At 31.6% G+C, this 24,188-nt stretch overlaps 2 protein-coding genes across 5 annotated transcripts in view; one reads left to right on the forward strand and one right to left on the reverse strand.

Moving 5' to 3' along the window:
- The first annotated feature begins 2,486 nt into the window (after positions 1-2,486).
- Positions 2,487-8,813, forward strand: LOC106684083 (glucose dehydrogenase [FAD, quinone]). Its single transcript, XM_014425946.2, has 2 exons — positions 2,487-2,516; positions 6,242-8,813. Exon 2 carries the CDS (start codon positions 6,251-6,253, stop codon positions 8,117-8,119), a length of 1,869 nt encoding a protein of 622 aa, XP_014281432.1. The 5' UTR covers positions 2,487-2,516; positions 6,242-6,250; the 3' UTR covers positions 8,120-8,813.
- LOC106684074 (uncharacterized) overlaps positions 3,643-24,188 on the reverse strand; it is a 41,774-nt gene continuing 21,228 nt past the window's right edge. For 2 of the 4 annotated variants that reach the window (XM_014425927.2, XM_014425926.2), the window contains exon 11: positions 23,110-23,687. In XM_014425927.2, coding sequence (XP_014281413.1) covers positions 23,637-23,687 — 51 coding nt within the window. In that variant the 3' untranslated portion in view covers positions 23,110-23,636. Of the gene's footprint in view, positions 3,772-16,035; positions 16,138-23,108; positions 23,688-24,188 lie in introns of those variants that run through there. The other 2 variants (XR_010844261.1, XM_014425929.3) reach the window with 2 other exon arrangements.

Raw genomic sequence — 24,188 nt, forward strand, 5'->3', positions numbered from 1 at the left:
TTGCCGCCGGGGTTTTTGCCTAGGTCCGGCGGTTTCTTTGGTATGCCGACAAAAGAAATTATTTTAAGTTAAAAAACCCCAGCTGGTACCTCCCATACATATCAAGTGGTTATTGTATTTTATAGGTTCATAAGGTTATTGTATTTTATAGTAGATTCAGTGCATGTAATTATTTCAAATATGCCTCTTACATTATGTAGGAGGTATGAATCAGCTTAAAAAGCACTTACATACTGTAAGAGGTTAAGAGAGAATTAAGATTATTTATGTATTTTAAAGCAGACACCAGAGTATGTAAGTGTTTTTAAGGCTGATTCAGAGCACGCAAGTGTTTTAAGGCAGATTCAGAATATGTTGCTATTTTAATATATATTCACAGCAAGTACTTTAAAGCAGATTTAGCGCATGTAACTATTTTAAAGCATATTCAGAATATGCACTTTAAAGCAGATTTAAAGTATGTAAATATTTCAAAGCAGGTTCGCAGTGTGCGAGTACTTTTAATCAGATTCAAAGTACGTATTTTAAAACACCTTTTTTAAAAAAAAAAATTAATAAACTGTTGTCCATTAACACAGATCACCTCGGGTTGTTTTTAACATTCTCGTAAGCAAGTTTAAACGGGTAGCTGGTATTCAAGCAAATCTATCACAGAAGCCAATACATCACAGAAAAAAATATTTCTGGAAAATTAATTCTTTTTGAACATTTCGAAGCATATTAAGTAGTAAGCAGTAGATATCCACTCACTCAAGAAATAAAGAAACCTTCAAGAATACCTTTATCTGTGGAAATTGAAAAGAAGTCAGTTCAATTTTTTAGAAGATAATATGTACTCATTCTTTTCTGTAAAGCAACGATGCTGAAAGTGTAAAATAATTATACGCAGCGTTCTGGTACTGTGATCAAGGTTACTTCATGTCCTCCAGACATTTCATATGATCCAATTCCAAACTAAACAAAAAAGAAACTCCTCAAGCAACTGATTGTAATTGGGAAATGAAAGAGGAAAATATTGAAAACGGAAACCAATATTACTGAATGAATTCACATTCAATTCGATAGACTCTATGGACAAGAACTTCACCGACGATTTGGACAATTATATAGACTTCTGAATAGAAAATCACAGCTTTCAGCAGACGACAAACTACAACTTTATATCATCATTAAAAAAAATAATAATAAAAAAATAAGTAAATAAATAAAGAGAATGAAGAAGTAAGCGAGTAAATAGAACTGGTGGTTGAAAAAACAGATAACTGACATTGATATTTAATATAGAATTGAAAAAGTTTAAACTTATTTTCAACATGACTCTGAATGAATAGAGATTTATAGAAATCTCATTATACGTGGGACAGCGATCAAAATAATTACAACACATTCACAATAAATCCTCTTCAATACCTAGACAAGGTGTCTGGAGTTCTAAATTATATTTGTTTAAATTTAAAATTATATAGGGTTGTAAACTTTCTTATAAATTCGATAATACTGACCACCACCCGGACTATTTTTCTATAATCAATATAAATAAAAACTATATATAAAAATTTATTATTATAATAAAGATAGAATGAATAACGTTAAAGTAACAATAATGTTAAAGACACGATCAGTGGCTGTATAAGCCTTTTATACAAGAATGGGAACAATTGTATGATAATTATACTTTTTTATTACTGAATTCCCAAAACTCTGTTTCCAGCCATTCTTGTAAGAAGCTTCAACGTCATAAAAAGAGATTTAACGAAATATGTCTTACAAAGCAGACATATCTTAGCAAAGTTTAAAGGAGAGAAATAGGTAGACATTTAGTAAAACTCCACGGGATATTCGTATTAACCGGCGGTATTAACCTCATAAAATTTACCTTTATCATACATTAATATATGTATGACCTATATATTAAGTTTTGTATTGTATTATAACTTTTTAGCTAATATATGCCAATATAGGAGTTTTTCCTATAAACAGTATGGATTCAATGGCGATCTCTCGGTCCCGACTTGGACAGATGAACTGAACATTGAAATATCTGTCTCACTATTTCTCCATAGTTTTGTCACTTTATTTAATTTTTTTTTTTACTTTCAAATAACCTGTATACAGAATATACACTAAGAGAAAGAGAGAGAGATATAGCGTGTATGCGAGGGCGCGCGCGCGAGTGCGTGTGTATATATAAAAAAAAATGTAAGCTAATTATCATAAAGATAATGACCAAGGTTGTGAGGAAATCAGTTCTTCGGGAATTCATATCAAAAGAAGCTTGAACGTGTTGAAAATAAAAAAGATAAATGACTGGTGCCCATCTAAGAAGACCCCACCTAGGAAGAAAGAGGTATCTATATTTTAAATCATAATTAATTTCCAATAAGTTATCTCACTGGGTGATACCTCCTCGAGAAATAACCCACCATCATGTCCCCACCACTGCCCGCTTGGATATAAGCTTCTGATTAGCCAACACGGGAACTCTTTTCACATTCTGGATTGTAGCTTCTAGCAAGGTAAGTAGGCCTCTCTCTCTTCAATATCAGTTAAATCCACAACTTTTTTAAAAAATATTTAATACATTTATTTGATTAAAATTTTATATAATAGATCAATTAAAATATAATATTAATTTAATTGAGTTTAAATGAGGCTCATTAGCCCAGAAAAATAATAGTTCAACCTCGGAAGAAAGATATTAAGCTAAACAATTTGCATGGGCCTTAATTTTGGCTTTCTAATTTTCGGCTAAAATTTCTCATGGAATCTCAACACAAAACTCTATTAAATAATGAACTGACTTCCGATATTGATCCTACTCAATCTAGAGTGTCGTGATTTTCATTCGATAAAAGAGGTACATGGGTATATTGCTATTAATTCTTTAGTACTTGGTTTAATTGTACATATCACAATGCCTCCGTCAGGAATAACAGCATATTTAGGAGTGAGTTTTATAATAATTAATGAGGCCATCGGTGATGAAAGTGTTAAGACGTCACCTTAGCTACATCGAATCTGCCGCGACGCCTGTTCCATTACATCCTGGGTAGATTAACTTTTATTTCGTGGTGGCCCCACGGTATAGAAACTCGACCTTCTAGCTCTGGTTACCTATAGAATAGCTTCCCCATAGAACAGAAGAGGCTAAGTCCAAGGGCGTACACAGGATCAAAACTAGGGGGGCAAGCCATAGTCAATCAGGTTTGTAATTTCAGCACAGAAAAGGTGAATAAAACCAAAATTTTAAGAAAATTACACATAATTATCATAGTACTCCATTAGTTATTACAACTAGTATTTTCTTAAAAAAAAATTATTTTTTATTAAATTTATATTTTTATTCACTTCTTAGAGGGGGTGATTGGCCTCTCCTGTCCCCTGCTGGGTACGCCCATGGCCAGGTCCCAAGGTAAATAGAAAACAAACAAAATTATCATTTCCATTACAGAGTATTATTAACGTCAAGATCATTAACATTTATATCAACATTGTTTCCACGCACTATACTAGTGCATTTGTTTATTTGAAGGAGAAAATACTGAAACTATGGCATACCATGTACAATTACTATCTACTGATTACTATATAACACTTGTCTCCTAGAGTGCCCTTCGACAACTTTCTTCGACTATTATTCATCTAGTACTCCGGAATAATTCTTCTTATCTCTAGCATCAAGGCATAATTATTCCCCAAATGAAGGTGGGGATAGGAAGCTCTTGTAGGTTTGTAAGGCTTTGTATGAAAACTGAGTGGGCTTCACCACATCTGGAAATAATAAATCAATATGAAATGTTCTATGTAATAGTTATACAGAAGTATTTTATGAGGGCTTAAAGATAAAGTAAAAGCCAATAAAATAGCTATTCGGAACGGAGTTGGGATTGCAAGTGGGTGTACATGTCACTAATAAAAGGCATTCTAACACGTCAAAGCCATAAGTGCTAAGTACTAAGTATTTTTTTAATTCATTGTGAGATAACACATTTAAAATATTTATTTATATATCTGTATTATTAAAAATAAGGATTTTTATCAAGTCACAAGATACTGTAAGATATGAAGCTATAATAGGATGAGATATCTCTGTGGATTCATCTGTCCTTTCCTGTTTATTTTCTTCGGTAATATCTTCCAACATTTTATTAGGAAGAAGAAAAGGCTTGGTATAAGCGAAAGAATATCGAAGAGCTTTCATAATCACCGCTGTAAAGTTTTAATATACGAAACTTCCTTCTTCCACATGGTCCGTTTTATTCATAAATTAAACTTTCGATAAAATCTTAGCTGGTTTATCATGAAAATAAATAATAGTGACTTTTATCGTAACTGTAATGTTAGTTAAATACGTACTTTTCTTTTAATCTAGTACTAATTGCTATCTGTGAAATAGTCCATAAGGATATCTCTCAGCTCTTTTAGTGTGAATTGTGAGTCCTCGCTATTTGTTGTATAACAGGTAATATTTTTCATTGCTCTTGTTACTTTTCTGAGGTTATATCAAGCAGAAAGCATACGTTTAAAAAACATTTCTCGAAAAAACTACGATAATTGGCTTCGTCAGCTACCAAATCCTGTTGAAAATCTAAGTGAGCTTTTTTTTTTTTTTTTAGAGCCTAGGTTTAAGGAACAAAAAATTAAAACAACTTTTATAAATATACTTTTCTTGATTTAAAGTGAGAAAATTTGGATATACCAGAAGATAAAACAATGCCTTAAAATTAACTTCTTTCCGTATTTAGAGAGGTTACTTAGAGGATCTTGTCTATGTGCCTTAACTCATTTCTTTGCATGATTTAATGCATAAATCTAATATTCTCCGCTGTCATAAGTAGAAATTAAAAACACGTAAATTATGTCAGATTAATTCAGCATTGGGCTAACAGGACTCTAATAATTGTTTTTTTATGAAATATCAGTTCAATAATCCGGTATTTTTCGTTGTTTATAGCAGCTGCTACATTATTGTTATAAAATTCAGTAAACTTCAGAAATGCATTGCCTTGGATTTCTTCCAAATCCTCTTGATAAGCACTGACAATATCTGATGTTGTTTTGAAATATCTTCTGCTCTGCTCTAAAATAAAAGAGATTTTAACTCGTGAAGCGTACCAAATAATTTTTAAAAACAAATTATTTATTGATGTTTACAACTGTATTAATAAATACAACAAGTAAATTTTATGTAAGTTATACAATAACATGGTACAGACATCTGGAGAATCTACCCATTGATAGAACTCCAAACCAAACAATTTAAACAAAACCAAAAAAAAAAAAAAACATTGAACATTGAACAGAAAAACTTAAAGATACGAGTGATTTTTGAAAATGTATATTTTTTTTCTTCTTTAATAATTTTAGGAAAACATTTCTGATAGCAGGTATAGTAGTGAGGCCGGTTACTAAATTTTACATTAGAGAAAAGAGTTAGCGAATAGAATATTTGAACACACTAGGAGACAAGTTGTACATATTAGTCTGTAAATAATAGTTGTATATAAAATGACAAAGCCTCTGTATCTTCTAACTCCAAATAAAATTAAGTTTATCTTCACCACCTTGTTGATTGAGTCCTATAACTAACGTATTAAATTAAATTGTACTCACCTCGTAAATTGAAGATCTATATTTAGTCTCCTCTATTACCTCTGCTGTTTCACCCCAAACACATACGATGTTTTAAAATCAAAAAAGGTAGGACCTATCATTATATAGGAGGGGAAGGGTAGATCCTCTCTTTTGTACAAGCGGTCGACGTATTCCAGGTACGGCAAGCTTGGCCAGCCTCGATATCTTCTATCGTTAGAATCATAATCCGTAGTCCTCAGTGGATCTCAATGTTTCTCCATCCTGACGTCATTAGCGAACCACATTAGTTAATGAGCCATGAAGATTAAATAACTTGTGTCCTGCTCATTAAGCTGGATATAGTTTTGATAACCATCAATTATTTCATAGTTAACATTAATAGAATAGAAAAAAATTATTATGGGGCAAAATTACTTAAGAATGACAAAGATACCCAATGGTAGATAAACCTTCTTAATCTTTATTATCAACATAATCAAAAAAATTAAGGAGCATGAATCTGGCATGTTATATACATACTTTAAACAATAACTTGGGGGAAGTATAGCCCAATAAGCAAGGCATGAAAAATCAGTTAAGTAATATCATTGTATGTCAATTATAATAAAATAGTCCTCTTTAATCTTTTTTCTCATTTTTTTTTCAGATATAAAATATGAAAGAGATATTTGCTATTCTTCTGTTGTTACATGCTCGCCATGTCATCGGACAATTGCCTCTGTTGTCTGAAGTAAGCAGTATCTTGAACAAACTGGGAATCCCGTTCCTTAGCAATGAATTTGGAGAAAGTAAAGGAATTTTGAACGAATACGATTTCATCGTAGTAGGGTCAGGCCCTGCTGGCTCAGCAGTAGCAAACAGACTCTCGGAAGTGAATGATTGGACTGTCTTGCTTATCGAAGCTGGCGATGAAGGAACATTTTTCAGCGAGATACCCGTTTTCAATGAATACACTGTTTTAGGCCCCAATTCCATGAACTATGATGTTGAAAAAGAGTATGACTCTTGCCTAGGACTAGTGGATGGTGTATGTCACTGGCCTATTGGCAACGGGGTGGGCGGAGGATCGATAATCAACGGGATGTTGTACACACGAGGTCATCCATCCGATTACGATGAATGGGCGTATGAAGGTAACCCTGGTTGGTCGTTTCAGGATGTTTTGCCATATTTCTTAAAAGCAGAAAACATGTCGATCCCAGGTTTAGCAGAATCGCAGTACCATTCCACAACAGGTCCCGTTCATTTGCAATATTCCTCTCAGTCAGAAATAGGAAGAAGGTTTCTTGAAGCAGGCCAACAATTAGGATATGATCTAATAGATTATAACAATCCAAATACAATGATCGGATTTTCACAGGCACAGACAACAACGTGTGGAAACAGAAGGCATAGCGCGGTTTCAGCTTATCTACTTCCTTTAAAATATCGTCCCAATGTGCACATATTAAAAAATGCTTACGTCACTGAAGTACATACTGATGGAGAAACAAATAGAGTGTACGCAGTAAGTTTTATACACAATAATGAAAGAAGAATAGTTTTGTCAAGAAAAGAAGTGATTCTCTCAGCTGGGGCATTTGGTTCACCGAAAATTCTGTTGTTATCAGGAATAGGCCCAGCAGACCATCTTCACGAAATGGGTATCCCAACCATTGTTGATCTTCCGGTTGGTCAAAACCTTCAAGAACATTTAGCAACGGCCACTGTAACATTCCTCATCAACACCACTGACAGCGCAACATTACCTAAACAGATCGCTACAATCGAGAGTGAATTTACACAATGGCTGAATGGGGCTAATAATACATTAGCAAATAATTTGCCTGAAGCTTTGGGTTACATTAAAACTAAATATGCTGAGCACAAAGCAGATATTGAGCTTATAGGTGTTGCCGGCAGCGTAGCTGGTGATGGCGGTGTGTTTTGGAGGAGAACAAGAAATATTTCTGAGGAAGTTTACAACAGGACGTGGAAGCCAATATTCTTCGCTGAAGGTTTCAATATTTTTCCGATGATGATGTACCCTCGAAGCAGAGGTACTGTCAGACTACGAAGTTCAGATCCAAATGACCCGATAGTCATTGATGGTAACTTCCATTCAGATCCTTATGACGTTCAAGTAACAATTGAAGGAGTAAGAGCAGCACAACAGGTAGCGAGAACAAAAGCTTTTCAAGAAATTGGTGCTACCTTGTATACGAATCCGGTTTACGGCTGTGAGTCGCACGAATTTGATTCTGATGCATATTGGGAATGTGCTATAAGAACCGTACCCTTTCAGCTCCATCATCCTTCTGGCACCTGCAAGATGGGTCCGTATCCGACTGATTCCGTTGTAGACCATAGACTACGAGTACATGGATTGGCGGGTCTGCGAGTCGCTGATGCTTCAATCATACCCAAAATACCAGGAGTGCACACCATGGCGCCTTGCTACATGATAGGAGAGAAAGCTGCTGATATGATCAAGGAAGATTGGAGTGCTTCAAATGAACATTATGCAACCATATTTTACATATAAAGGACCAAATTTATGCGCCATAAAATTCTCAATTACTCAGACATGAGTTATAATGGAAGACATTATGTGATATGTGTTGTATATTATTTATTACTTTGTTACCTCGTGTACAGTATTATTTGAGTCGTTTATTTAAAAAAAAAACACCCAAATTATTATCATACTGATTTTGGATGGTTTTTCGAAATAAACGACTCATTTATTTCATAAATTCATTATTCTGGTCCTTATCAAACATATCAGAATTCCCTAAAGGTTGAAGATATTCTTACATTTTGGTGGTTTCTTCGAGAAGAGAACTCTTGCTCATAACTCATTGTTTGGTAACGAAAAGCATGGGTAAATTAGGACTGGAGAAGCAGCCATAAAAAAAAACTCCCATATAAGTGTGAATGGGTTGATCTCGTCCTCAATAGCTGTGATATTATTCAAAAATATGGAAGAAATTTGTATGGTTATAATTAGAAAGTAAAATTATATTAAATATTCATAATCACAGTAATATCTGCCGTTGTTGGCGTAATAATAATTAAAATTCATGAATTTACCGTTCTTACATATTTTTTCCTTATTAGATGTATTTTGGTAAGTTCATATGTTATCTTCTGTCAACATTCATGTTAATGAGATTTTCTTTTAAAAACAACATCTCAATAATAAAAATAAATCTTTAATCGAAAGTTTTTAGTAAAATTCCAAATTTATTATCCTCTCGGATAAATTTGTAGTAATAAATTTTAATATATAAGGTCAAACTTATTTTAATTAAAGTAAAGCAATAAGTTTATTGAAGTCAACTAAGAAAATAAACCTAATATTTAGGTTTTTCAGGGCTTTGTAGTGTTAATTATTATTTAATTTTTTTTTATAATTATTGATTTATTGATATACATCTTTTATTTTTTAAAAGAGGAATTTTCTATCTATAGTCTATAAACCCACTTTTTTGAAAATTGTTATCTAAAAGCTATAATGGGAGCATCTCATGTAGAAAACTTATTTTTGTTCAAAGAGTATAAATGTTCAAAATTCGGTAAAATATCTTTTTATGCTGTTCAGGAACTATAAAAATACTTGATTTTATAGATATTTTACTAAATGAATTGATGATCAACTGTTAAAAATGAAGTTAATTATTCAATAAAATTAAAATGGGAAAATGACAAAATAGGTTGATTTGACTAAATATATTGACCTGAACATAATTACTAGCAAAAAGTTTTTAAATTTTTAGTGGTGAAGTGTAAATTTATATTATAGATTTGGCCGAAACGTTAGATATTTAAAGAAATATTAAACAGTGTTTGAGATTTAACCTGGATGCAAATTATTTAATTTAAAGACCGTTTAATTGTCATTAACATGCCGAGTTTAATTAAGATCGTTAGAAGAGTTTTCAAGAAAATCGGAAAATGGATTACATAAAGTGACCCTTCAGTTTGATTTTATCGAAAAAATCACATTCCAGGAATATGGCTGCCTTATGTAATTTCAGGTACGTATCACTTCGTTTTTGAGCTATGCTTTCACACACACAAATACTGGGACAGACCATTTTGTGAGACTTGGCTAATTGGACTCGGAGGACCTCAAAACAGTTATTTCCGTCAAAAAACGAATTCGAAATTTTGTACGATTATTGTTATTATATATTCCATATAAATGTAAGTGAAAGTCAAAATTACATGAGGGAATGCAGTCTTATTAAAGGCAGAAAAGCCTGATCAGGCACAGAAATTGATTGAGTATGACCTGACAAAAAGAGGTCTGATGGTCTGACAGCTCCTATGGAGTTCTTAAGCACTAGGATGCTCCTTTAAACTAATGGTCGTAGATATAATTTATAGTAAATTAAAAAATAAAATTGATAGATAAGAATATTGAAATTGATCAATCTGCTACACCAAAGGGACAAAAGTAGTATATTGTTTACTTTACTTAATGTACTGAATATTCTTCTGCTTTCTTTGTATTTAATTATAACGTAATATGTTGTATTTTATTAATGCCTTTAAATACAATATTTTTTTCTTTTATCCTGTTTTATTAACTATCTATTTTACTAACAATATGTCTTAATTATTATTTACGATTTAATTAATAGAATTTTATTATCATTTCAGTTAGTCAAATATGATTAATATTAGGAATTTTTCTCACTCTAGAGCAGCATAAATAAATATTTTTACTTGATTTTGACCAAATATTTAACATTTCAAAATAAGTTATGTTGAAAAATAGTGGATTTCTCGGGAACTATTGGACGTACAGGCGTCAATTAGTACTCAAAATAAAGCTAGTTAAATCTACTTTAAAGTAGTTACTAACAATATTCTTCGTAGGATCAATAGTTTCAATGATATATATTTCAAAAAAAGTTATTTCTCGTTTTTGAAAAAAAAAAAAAAAAATGCTTTTGGAAAATTTATATCGCGCAAAAATTTATCGTACTGACAAGAATTTTAGAAAATTTCTTTTAGCTTAATAAAGCAATGCATAATATTTTTTGCGTGGTAGATAGTTTCCAAGATATGATGAGAAATGAGATACAATGAAAAATTAAAGAAGGTTTTAGAGTTTTTCTTAAATAAAATTAGAGTCAGTGGACATTGCGAATTTAAATTTCAATGTCAATCCAAACCAAAACAACATATTAATTTATACTAAGGTGTGCTGGCTATAAGCTGTTTATATGTCAGAAACTGATAAAAGTCCAAAAATTTAAGGGGTTCCCCACCTCTTGCCCCACCCTGACCTATAACTTGGAACCTGGAAAACTTAAGACATTATTATCTGACCTCAAATGCAGATATTAAAACCAGCTTTCCTACACACGCTTCCATCCGGAATCTCAGGTGAACTGGACGACTAGTCTGCAATGGCCTACGTTTAAATCCCGTCTCCAAAACCATCTCCAATCTCTCTACGTATCATAATCTCCTTTTTCCCTGATTTAATTTAAATATCCGTACATAATTATTAATTTTTAATAATAATAATTTTCAAAATATTTCATTTCCTATATTTGTTTTTATTATTACATATTTAATGAAAAATATTTCTTTTAACAAATTATGCCCGAACCATGTAGACCAGTGTAAACCGGAAATCGGTTCCCCCAGAATGATTAAATTTATGTTATTCATGTGACGTTAGTTATAGTTTATACTCGGAGGTATGATAGACAGTTTGATGACATCAATATTATTGAAATATTTTCAATAACATTTAAAATTATATCTGGAAAAATTATCCTTGAAATTCAATTTTTTAAAGGAACAGCTAGAAATTAAATTGCAGAGGTAAACTGGGCTGTTGATTTCAATATAAATTTTATGTTAAGTGGGTATATGCATATTTCGCATTGAAAAATGCTATTCAATAAACCATGAATTGAACACACTGCATAACAGACATGAAAAAGTTTAGAAATTTTAAGACGATTCGTTAATTTAATAAACTATTAATATCAATTTTAATGTGTCAGGAATAAAGTATAATAAAGTGGAATGCATTGGTATTTCCTAAATACCTACATTAAAAAAAGTATTATTAAAAACCACTAAGTAAATTATAAAGACAACAATTAAAATTTTATCTATAAATTAAATTATTAACTCTTAATTCCTGTTACTGTCAAAGAACATTCACAAAATATAATACTATTTAAAAAGTTAAGTGCATGTAAATCGCATTTGGGAGCAGTCTATTGCAGTATTCATGGAACGCAATCTTGTGACTTAAACTGGTCAAGCTGGTATTGGAACGAAATTAAGAAAGAGAAAATACAACAGTAACGCAATATATAGCTGGCTGATAGACGAAACATTATTTTCAAACTAGTTCAAGCTCTTAACCATTTATTTAATGCTTAATTGTTATGAATCAATAAAAATATTAAGACTGTTTTTATGGAGTTATCCTGTTGACTGAAAGGTTCGTATATAGGTTAACAGATATTGATAAACTAAGTTTTTAATAACTATAGTAATCTGGGAACAATTATCAAATTGGCGAAACGGAACAATGAAACCCAGTTTCTCACTTCAATATTTCAACAATTGTAAGGAACAGCGTAAAATACCAACATATGACATGCTTTGTTATAGATGCAATTAAGATCAATATTTCCTAATACTTGTATAATATTAATAGAAAAATAATTAATTTTAACTGTAATCAGTGTGAGTTACTAGTATCTACAACCAAATCTTTTAATTGAATCGCACTCATAACATTGCAATGGGCTTCGGTGTAAGTCTTTGAAATAACCTTTTATGTTTTATTGAGTTGTGTACCATTCTTTAACACATTTCTTTCTTGATAAAATTGCAAATAGTTTCTCTATCATTTGTTTTGAGCTATCAGAATGAAAAATTTTTTTTTTAATAGGTTCATTGTCCAAACCTGTTAGTACAAGACCCCAAGAGGAGAAAAGAGCCAGTTATCTCACCCCAATTTTTGATTACTTTAATGAAAACTATGTATAATTACTAGTCAAAATTGATGAGTCTGCCAAGTATAGGTAGGGGGAATAAAAAATGGCGGCTGTTTCAAAACGACAAAAAAAAAAATTTTCATTCGGAGCTCTATATCTTAAAAAGTAGCAACAACACAAGAAAACCTCAGAGAACGTCATTTAAAGAAGAGTAAATTTTCTAAAATATGAGCCCTAATAGACTTATTTACGTTGAATAGTTCTCGAGATATAGATTTTTAAAAAGCAACGTTTCATAAAAATGTTGTACAGAATGTATCGAAAGATCTGAAGATAGAGTATTTATTTTGAGAAATCTATATCTCAAAAACCATTCGACGTACATGTGTCTATTAGCACACAAATTAAAGCTAGTTTAATGGGCTATAAAGTAGTTTAAGAAATTTATCTTCGCAGGAGTAGTAGTTTCCATATTTGCCAAATCAAAGTGATTTATAAATGTTCGGACAAATTTTCATGTGCCAAATTTATATTTATATACGAATATAAATATATACCCCTACGAAATTACGTGTCATAAACTACTTTATAGTAAGTTAAATTTTCTTTATTATGAGTACTGATAGACATATGTACGTCTTATGTATCTAGAGATATATTTTCTCAAAAATCAAACATTTTATCCGAACAACTACAAATTAACATTTTGTGAGTTTCTTTTGTCAAATATCATAAAAACTACTACTTATACAAAGATAATAAATGTTGTTAAAATAGGTTATAAACTATTTTATGGTAAATTTAACTAGCTTTAATTTAAGTGCCGACTAACATCTGTAAGTCTTATGGTTTCTGAAATAAAGTTTTTCATAAATCAAACTTATTGTCTGAACAACTATAAATCAATTTATTTTAGTAAATATAATGAAACTACTATTCGTACGAAAGGTCATAGATTACTGTATATAACATTAAACTAGCTTTAACTTGAGTGCTAATAGATATCTATACATCGAAAAGTTCCTGAGATATAGATTTCTCAAAATAAATACACTGACTAGTAAACTTTCAGTACGTTTTTATGAAATGTTGCTTTTTAAAATGCTGTATCTCGAGAACCATCGAACGTAAATAGCTCTACTAGGGCTAATATTTCAGAAAATTTACTCTATAGAGCTTCGAATGAAAAATTAATTTCTTTTTTACGTTTTGAAACAGCCGCCATTTTTTATCCCCCTACCTATACTTGGCTGACTCATAAATTTTGGCTAGTAATTATACATAGTTTTCATTACAGTAATAAAAAACTGGAGTGAAATTACTGCCTTTTCTTCTTCGCGGCTCGTACTAAATATATTGTAGTTACAGTAGGAATGTTTTGGACAAATTATGAAAATTCTTTCATATAGGTGATTTATGGAGTGGTGATAACAAGTGACCTTTAATTTTTCTAGAAATAAATAAAATCAATATTTTATCATCTTTTATAGTGTGAAAACAATACATTTTCCGTCAACTAAAATATTATGCAAGAGCGAATTCCCAAAATGTTTACACTTTAATTTTTTTTTGTTTTGGGCATTACTTATGAGCAGCCTCTCTTATATTAGATCAATGGTGCTGAGTCAAATGAGAATCAGAAAGATAAATAACTCGAAAAATGGTCACTGTGTGTATGTAACCAGTCTAGCTCAAAAACGAAAATTATATATTTAGGGTATTAGTACATCTGATATGTTACAATATTTTTTTTTTTTTTTTTAATTTGACCAACCTGAAATAATTTGTATAATTTTTTTTCGATTTTTTCGAAAATTGTAAAAACGCTGATATCGACATCAATATTAATTAATCTCGACATATCGATGTATAATCAAATGGTCCTACACGTTAACTAGGTCTCATTCTGATTAAAATAGTTTATAAGGGTTTAAATGCTGAATTTAAAGAGAAAAAAAACTTCCTATAAAGTATGTTTTTTCTTTAATAACCAACGATCAGCAATTATAAGTAGCAATAAAAAATGAATAAATATGTACTACTTGATAAGCAACATAAGGAGGTAAGAGGTAACATATTTTTTCCAGATTGAAATTTCCTGAAATAAGAATAGTAATATAGACATTTTATATTCCGTTGAAAAGCAAGAAATTTTATTTTAAAAAATAATATTAAACATACAAAATCGTAGGTTTTGATAAATTACAAAAAATGCGCTTATAATATGTCTGTTCTGGCACGAGTTTGACTAGAACTAACTATGCAAGTTACATATCATAAAAAATCAGTGAAGACTAAAATGACTTTATTCTAACATATTTACAAGAACTACATGTTACTATTACTCAGTCTCTATATTCTAACTTCTCTTGCTTAGCTATCTAGTCTAGGAAATATAAATGAACACTTAAGAAGAGGGGGTAGGAGAAATAGTGAAATAGGAGAAGGGGTTTGGACCAATCAGATAATTTAGGAAATATCTGGAAGGGGAAAAAAGGCGTGGTGAGAAGTTGGGTAGCCGGAATTCTAAGTTTAAGACCATGACCTAAGACTTGTGTGTACTGACTTACATATGTTAATCATAAAATAGTTTGACTGATGCAAGTCCATTGTGAGATGACAGCATGTACCTGCCTATGTGTCAGCCCTTGCTATTGATATAGGATACTTGATACTACTTGAAAGTGCTGTTAGAAGGGTTTCTGGGCCTTCTTTGAACCTAGTTGTTTTTATTGAGTTTCTTTTGTAATGAAATGTGAACACATGGAACCATATGTCTAAAGTGACTGAACCTACAGTTGGGCAAGGGGCAATTGTTTAAATTTATAATACTGGTTCCTTAACTTGCACAGTGCGTGTTACCGTTTAACCAGTTTGATAAATGTTTTCAGGCAACCATAGCTATTAATTTTTTCGTTTTTTAAGTTTAATAATCCTATATATGAGCCTTTCAGTTTGCACGACGAATAAATCCATAAAATGATTATTAATATTTTCAATATTGATTCTGTAACCGTTAAGCAATGAATAAATAGTTGAGATCAGAATGCAGGTTTTAGAGAGATTTATTTATATATTTCTGCAATGATTTTACAACAGAGGAATATTAAAATTTTGCAACGACAAATATTATTAAAATACTTTTTGATTAAAAGTTGCAGCAGATTTTCGTAACTTGAAAACCGTATTTTTAATTATTTCTATTGTTTTAATTCTAAATTAATAAATATTAAATTAGCTATATTTTTTATTCTAATGATTTTTTATTTAACCACTCCTTTTGAAGAGAGTTCGGGTCGCAATTATGATTACAAATGACAACATTGTGCCGACAAATGTGTCAGCCATTTAATTTGGCTACATTCCATCTCATGATTTTAAATCAGTAAACACAGATAAACCATTAGAGTCAAAATTGTAATAAGAGATTAATAATAAAAAAAATTAACAATAAGTTAAAAATGTCTGGTTTACTTACTGTTTTATAGAAATGCTAACAAGTCTCTTAACTTTATGTGATCATTTCTTTATGACGGAATGGGCATAGATTTCAGTACCATCTCAAATTGACTAACACAGTCTGCAAGCAAAGTGAAATTTTAAATGAACAAGGAAACAAAATGATATTCCTTTGACATAAATTTATGAAAATATTTAATCAATGACTGGTTGTAACATAACATACAGTTAATAAATTATTCTGTCAGTTGAATAATAATGTAAGGTAAAGAAGATAGGTTTGGATAGAGCAGTAATTTGAATAAGAAAGAAAACCATTGTATGGTAATTAGCTACTTACTTTAATGAAATCATCCATCAAGAGCTTCTATCTTGGAAATTTTAACATCAGGACATTTTTTATTATTTCTATGTGTCGCTTTCCGGAACAGAAAATCTGCAGAGAGAGTTGAGTAACTCAAATCTTTTGGGAAGCCAATTATATTGAAATAAAAACAAACTGTGGACTGAAAAAATTGTATTTTCATTTTTTTCTCAATTCAACTGGGGGAGTAACCTCGGCAAAGAGTGAAGCGCTTACTCTTATCCAGGCTATCATGCAGAAAAAAAATAGAATACCTAAATTAAAAACATACAAAATCGGCGCTGGGCGCTTGGTCCTTATGACATAACATAGTCCCTTTATGTATTCATCCTTCATTTTCTTTCGATTAAATGGGTTCGGTGGGTTAGAATCGTAGCCACATCTATTATCTAACCACAGCCAATATAAATATTTACAAAAGGAATATAGCCAGGAAATTGTCATCTTCATCTTCGTTACCAGAGGACCTTTTGGTTGGTTGAGGACGAGCGATACCTAGTATTCCGGGAGTTTCCATTCCACCTCTAATCGGGACTGAACGATGGGAATGAATTTCAGCAAGACCTCTGTTGGTTCCATTCTTCGAGGGTGTGCCTCCGGATTCTGTTTCTAACCGTGTGGGTTCTTCCTCAATGGAGACCCTCGGAGAGTATACACGAAGTACAAAATACTGAGACCACAGAAAGCGCCCTTCCTCCCTCCCCCACAAGACTGCACCCATTCAATGCCATGGTTATCCTGCTTGCCAAGTTATCTAATTGAAACCTTATACTAAACTTTCTTCCAAATTTTATTGAAAGGTAGGTTTATCATCTCACTGGGACGAATTCTCTGTCCCTAGACCCTAGGTGTGCCTTAGTAGCGGTACCATTCTGTGTCCAGTACCAAAAATAATGCAAATGCCTAGTAATCTGAGCTCGCTTCAGATGGTCGCTGGTCTAATCAGTAATATGCCCTACAATTCGGCTTTTCCCACCTCAACCCAGAAAACGCTGATATAGCAAAGGGATCGCTTGGAACTACCAGCTTGTCTCTCACAATAAACTCACTTAAGGACAGTTTATTGTAGGTTAATCAGTTTTACATCCTTCTTATTTTCTGAATTATGTCTTAACGTTGCGAGGCCAGTCAAAGCTATTCTGCAACTAAACGCCAGTTGCAAGTGTTTAAGTTATCTTCACCATCCTGAACAACCTTCCCCGCTACTCACTGTGGGCTTCATTTGTTCAGGAGTGTACATTCGTTTATATAGGTCGGACCAACTAGTTTATTTTTCTTTAAAGACTTGAATATAAACAAATTTAATACAAAATGCAGACAAGAGTATCTGCCCGGTTGTAACCAAGGTACATCTACTTAACCAACCTCGTAACAGCAGCGGCACCGGTTCGCCTTAATAACTATATTTTATTGCTGTTAGCTCAAAATGTGTAATAATAATCAATCTTATAGAGGCTAAACAATATTAAAACAGTGGCCTAAAACACGTAGTTCATAAGATTCATGTCAATCAATCACACATTTACGCATTCTTGTTATTTCTACAAAATACTATTAGAAACTATATCAGCAGTTATTGCGACGAGCCTTTTAACCAAATGAGTAATCAACTTCATGACACTGTCCTTATATTTATTGGCACTGAGGTTAGGGAATTCAAGACGTAAATCATTGGAGTTAAATTAGCTTTTGTTAAAAATTGGGACCAAAACATCTCCCACTGTTTAAGAATCAGGCTATACTAGAATTTTACTCAGGATGCGTAGTTCTAATCAGAGACTGCATATTCCCTTTTTTAAATTTAACGACAATGACGGCAGTCAGTAAAGCGGGAATTTAAACAAATGAAATCAACTAATCCAGATTCTAGTATGTCTGCATTGAAATATAACTAGTAAACTTGGGGTTACCGTAAATAAACTTAAATCAAAGTATTTTTGTTGTAGTGAAAGAAGAAGAAGTAAGGGAAACTTCGTCAACATTCGAAAGAGTAAATACTTTCGCATATCTGGAAACTGAGCTGGTAAATTATCTATGACTTATAATTTAGCCGGAGTTATAAAATATAGGATAATCATCATCAATAATGACCATAGTTTTTGATTTTATTTGAGCACTACAGTAAAGAATAATTAGCATAAGAAAAGAAAGAGGAATATGATAAGATTACATGCTAAAAACGATTGGTGTCAAACTGTGCAGTACCCAACAAGGAAAAAACGGGGTAGTCTTATTTCAAATTGAAATTCGGCAGCAACTAATTATTTACAATCATTAACCTCTTTAAAATTATTTAATCTCATTGAGTGATATCTCACTGAGGCTTTAATCTAATAGAATCCCCCTCTACTGTCGCCACGGTATAAGTTTATGATAGGTCGCTTCAGGAACGTATTTCCCATTCTGGAGCTCTTCATCTAACAAGGTAATTTGAATTGTCTATTTTTATTATACTTGTCATTGTCTCTATCATGGATTTGTTCTATTGTTATTTTATTGTAATAATATATTCATTACTAATCTTATCATATAGTATAATATAATCATAATTACTAAAAAAGTAAAATATTTTCATATATAAAATTATATTACTCAACATCATAAGTAAAAGAAATTGCAGTCTGATGATCGCGTAAATCTGGTGGCGGTAGATCAAGAGTAAATCCATAAATAATGTTTTAAAAGTAAATCAAATTAAATTATCAAATCAAAAAAAATATCTTCATAGTAAATTATGATTAATAGTCAAATTTAATGTGTGTTTGTGTTTTCTTTCAATTTCAGAATGAAGGAGATATTTTCTATTTTCTTTCTCTTCCATGTGTGCCATGCGATAGAACAACTACCTCTGTTCACTGAAGTAAATAACATACTAGACAAAGAGGGAATCCCATTTCAGAAAAATGAGTTCAACGGGACCGTAGAGGTTTTAAAGGAATATGATTTCATCGTAGTAGGGTCAGGCCCTGCAGGCTCAGCAGTAGCAAACAGACTCTCGGAAGTGAATGATTGGACTGTCTTGCTTATCGAAGCTGGCGATGAAGGAACATTTCTCAGCGAAATACCAGCTTTCAATGAATACACTGTTTTAGGTTCCAATTCTTTACACTATGAGGTCGAAAGAGAGCAAAACGCTTGCCTAGGACTAGTGGATGGTGTATGTCACTGGCCTATTGGCCATGGTGTGGGCGGAGGATCGATAATCAACGGAATGTTATACACCCGAGGTCATCCATCCGATTACGATGAATGGGCGTATGAAGGTAACCCTGGTTGGTCGTATCAGGATGTTTTACCATATTTCTTAAAAGCAGAAAACATGTCGATCCCAGGTTTAGCAGAATCGCAGTACCATTCCACAACAGGTCCCGTTCATTTGCAATATTCTTTTCAGTCAGAAATAGGAAGAAGGTTTCTTGAAGCAGGCCAACAATTAGGATATGATCTTATAGATTATAACAATCCAAATACAATGATAGGATTTTCACAGGCACAGACAACAACGTGCGGAAACAGAAGACATAGCGCGGTTTCGGCTTATCTACTTCCTTTAAAATCTTATCCCAATGTACATATATTAAAAAATGCTTACGTCACTGAAGTACATACTGATAGAGAAACGAATCGAGTGTATGGAGTAAGTTTTATACACAATAATGAAAAAAGAAAAGTTTTATCAAGAAAAGAAGTGATTCTCTCAGCAGGGGCATTTGGTTCACCGAAAATTCTGTTGTTATCAGGAATAGGCCCAGCAGACCATCTTCACGAAATGGGTATCCCAACCATTGTTGATCTTCCTGTTGGTCAAAACCTTCAAGAACATTTAGCAACGGCCACTGTAACATTCCTCATCAACACAACTGACAGTGCAACATTACCTAAACAGATCGCTACAATCGAGAGTGAATTTACACAATGGCTGAATGGGGCTAATAATACACTAGCAAATAATTTGCCTGAAGCTTTGGGTTATATTAAAACAAAATATGCTAAGCACAAAGCAGATATAGAGCTTATAGGCATAGCCATGAGCATTGCTGGTGATGGCGGTGTGTTTTGGAGAAGAACAAGAAACATTTCTGAAGAAGTTTACAACAAGACTTGGGAACCAATATTTTTCGCAGAGGGTTTCAACATTCTTCCAATGATGATGTACCCTCGAAGCAAAGGAACTGTCAGACTACGAAGTTCAGATCCAAATGACCCGTTAGTTGTAGATGGTAACTTTCTTTCTGATCCTTTTGATGTTCAAGTAACAATAGAAGGAGTAAGAGCAGCACAACAAGTAGCGAGAACAAAAGCTTTTCAAGAAATTGGTGCTACCTTGTATACGAATCCGGTTTACGGCTGTGAGTCGCACGAATTTGATTCTGATGCATACTGGGAATGCGCCATAAGAACCGTACCCTTTCAGCTCCATCATCCTTCTGGCACCTGCAAGATGGGTCCATATCCGACTGATTCCGTTGTAGACCATAGACTAAGGGTACATGGATTGGCAGGCCTCAGAGTTGCTGATGCTTCAATCATGTCCAAGATACCAGGAGTACACACTATGGCGCCTTGCTACATGATAGGAGAGAAAGCTGCTGATATGATCAAGGAAGATTGGAGAGTTGCAAATCAACATTATGAAACAACCCACTAAAAATATTTAATTTTTTTTTTTTAAACAATGTAAAAAAATTATTATTTTTCATGACCCAGAATTTGGTTTGACACTGGGAATATGGACAGCAGGAAATAAGAACCATATATTGTCCATTCACAACCTACTAGATGTTGATTGAAATGTTTTATTATTATTCCTAACAAATACTTCTGTGCATATATTAGAAAAATGTGGCAAAACTTTTATATTCTGTAAAAGTATTAGGTGCTCTCAGTCATAGCTTATATAGCACATAAGATTGGAATAGTTATACATGATGTTCTTTATTACTGGCCTGAATGTTATAAATCACTGTTACCATAAACTTGCATTGATTCCTAAATTTATTCTAGGGATTTTAGGGTGTGTGCATCAAACTACTTTCACTTACTAACCTACTTACTTTCCTAAGTTTAGTATAGATTGCTATACTCCTGTTAAAGTTGACACTAATTTTTTGCTTTAAAAAAAAAAAAATGTATAGACTAGAGAAAGCAAAAATTATAAACAAAAAACTTATATTTTTCTACTGTTATAAAAATTTGTATTTTAGGGTTTCTCAAGGTGTTATAACAAATATAAATTTTATATTTCAAAGAATACAACAGGTTAACAAAAGATAACGAAGGAGTTATACAATCAAGAAACATTGGGCAGTCTCACCTTTTTCCATTCAAACCGAATGTATCTATTTTTCCTTTTTTCTCCTTCAGTTATTCATAATGTTTTCAATATTTTATATTTGTAAATTGTTTATTATCACTAACAATGAGAACTGGTTATTTTTTTTTTTTAATAAATAAAATTAAAGGTACTTCAGAGGAAGATTTTTTGAAAATGTCAACAACTATTTCAATAAGGATAAGACAAATCTGATATTAAAGAATACTTAACTGCTCATCCATTCATTGAGTTTAATTAAAATCAGTAGAGTCCTTTCGGAGAAAATTTAAAAAATGTGAAAAATCTATACTATAAAGTGAAACTTCTGGTCAGTTGATTTTAGGGAAAAAGTTGCTGACATCCCAGGTATATACCACCCTTCATTGTTAATTTCAGTTTTTCACAACTTTTTTTTGCTTGGCTGTTCACAGACAGACATACCATTCTGTGAGACTAGGTTACTTGGACTTAGGGGACCCCAAAACGTGTATTTCCATCGAAAATTCAAATTCGAAATATTTCATGATCACAATACTTCACATTACTACATTTTTCATATTTAGGTAAGTGAAAGTTAAAAATGCATTAGTATAACACCATGCGGAAAAAGGACATAGGTTTGACTTTCAAAATGATAAAATATAATATAAAAAAAATATATATGTTTTAAGAAGAAATCTTTTAAAAGCCATGATAGTAACTGAAAATCTAAATGATGCAATTAATTATAAAACAGACACAGGAAATTTCAATGTTACTGCAACTCCATTTTAGAAACTAAAATAGTAATAGTAAATCCAATATAATGCTCTGAAAAGCAGTAGAAGTTTCATTGTAGACTAAGTTGGTATAAGATGAAAAAAGTGACAATTTATATAATCTTGTTCTGAATATTAATAATAAGATACACTAAATTGTATTTTAACTTAGTTAAAGAAATAATAGAGTATCTCTAAATATGTATGGAAAATTTCTTACTTTATATATGACTTGATATGAAAAAAAAAAAAAATATGAAAAAAAAAGCAAGGAATAATCCAAATTTAAAGTTAATTATTTCAAACACTTCCAAGAGGTATATCTTTGAAAATAGTTTTGAATATGGTGACTGTGTTGTAGATGAAAATCTTAGAAAATGGCAGTAAGAAAAGGCCAAAATGTTTTTATTTATCCTAGGAGCGACCAAAGCTGAGAAAGAATAAGTACTAGCTGTATCAATTAACACTCCAATGAGAAAGATTAACTTAAATTTTTCAGCCAGCTTAACATAAAATAACAAATAAAACTGATATTTTTTCTAATTAAACATAATAATATTCTTCATAAAATAAAAATATTTCTACAAATAGAGAAATATATATAAGTGAACTCATATTTGAAGAATAGAATACGAAACTTTCGTTTTTAGGAAGTTAATAAGCAAATACGTTTGGACATGAGAATTTTATATGGAACATAGGATTGGTGCCTGGAACAATTGGAAAATATAAAAGTGCCTCATTTTAGATTCATATCATACACAAAGATAAAAAAAAAAATGAGAAAGAATATTAACATTTTATACAATTCTATTTGACTGACTTTATAGTCAATGTATATTTTATAGTAGTAGATTAACAAATAGATTTGTACTGAATTAAGTAAAATAATCAACAGTGGCATTTTTAATTTTACTTAATATTTTTACAAAATAATATTTTACAACAAGAAGCTACAAAGAACAAATAGTACATTATAAACAATACACTTTAACACAAAAGGTAAAAGTATTAAAAAAATACAAAAACAAAGCAAAAAGAGCAGGATACGAGATAGTAAAATAAACCACTATCATTTCCTGATGCCCTGATAAATTATTAATTAAAAATCAAGTATAAACAATTTTAATTATCCTAAAGTAAATTATTACGATATGGATGATACTGTATTATAAGTATCTCTCTTATGTATCTATGAAGGATGACATAAGGTCAAACAGTTCCAGTGAAGTTTCCTGCGAATCAGATTAAAATTAAACATGACAATGTTAAAATGTTACTTACACATTATTTATAAATAATCATTTATCAACTAAACCCAAACCTTTTTCCTTAAGTTTGATGACAACTCAATTTCCAAATTATCATAAATTGAATGTTATTGTAAGATGAAATCACTAGGGACCAAAACCTCGGTCTCAGATTTACATGATTTTTTTTAATACTAGTAATACCAGCTAAGTACTTTACAAATAAAAAAAATTTTAATATGAGAACCTTTATTTAATAATGAATTTGGTAAATTCAGGAAACAGCCGAGTTTCACCATGTTTTGGATCATAAAACTGCTAACAGATTTGCAACTGATGGTGGTAGAAGGAGGTTTCATAGCTAATTTTAAAGGTTATTTTATGTACTTTCATTTGACATATGAGGTGTCCATAAAAAGCCAGTGCTATTGAAAAGTTAAATTTTTTTTTTAAATCTCCAAGATATAGCTTATGGTGAAAAATATA

This window comes from Halyomorpha halys, unplaced genomic scaffold, assembly GCF_000696795.3.
Source record: "Halyomorpha halys isolate HHAL.00 unplaced genomic scaffold, Hhal_1.1 Scaffold541.1, whole genome shotgun sequence".
NCBI lineage: Eukaryota > Metazoa > Arthropoda > Insecta > Hemiptera > Pentatomidae > Halyomorpha > Halyomorpha halys.

Bases quoted from the DNA above. Each gene is read 5' to 3' on its own strand.
- LOC106684083 (XM_014425946.2), top strand. From the start codon at position 6,251: ATGAAAGAGATATTTGCTATTCTTCTGTTGTTACATGCTCGCCATGTC.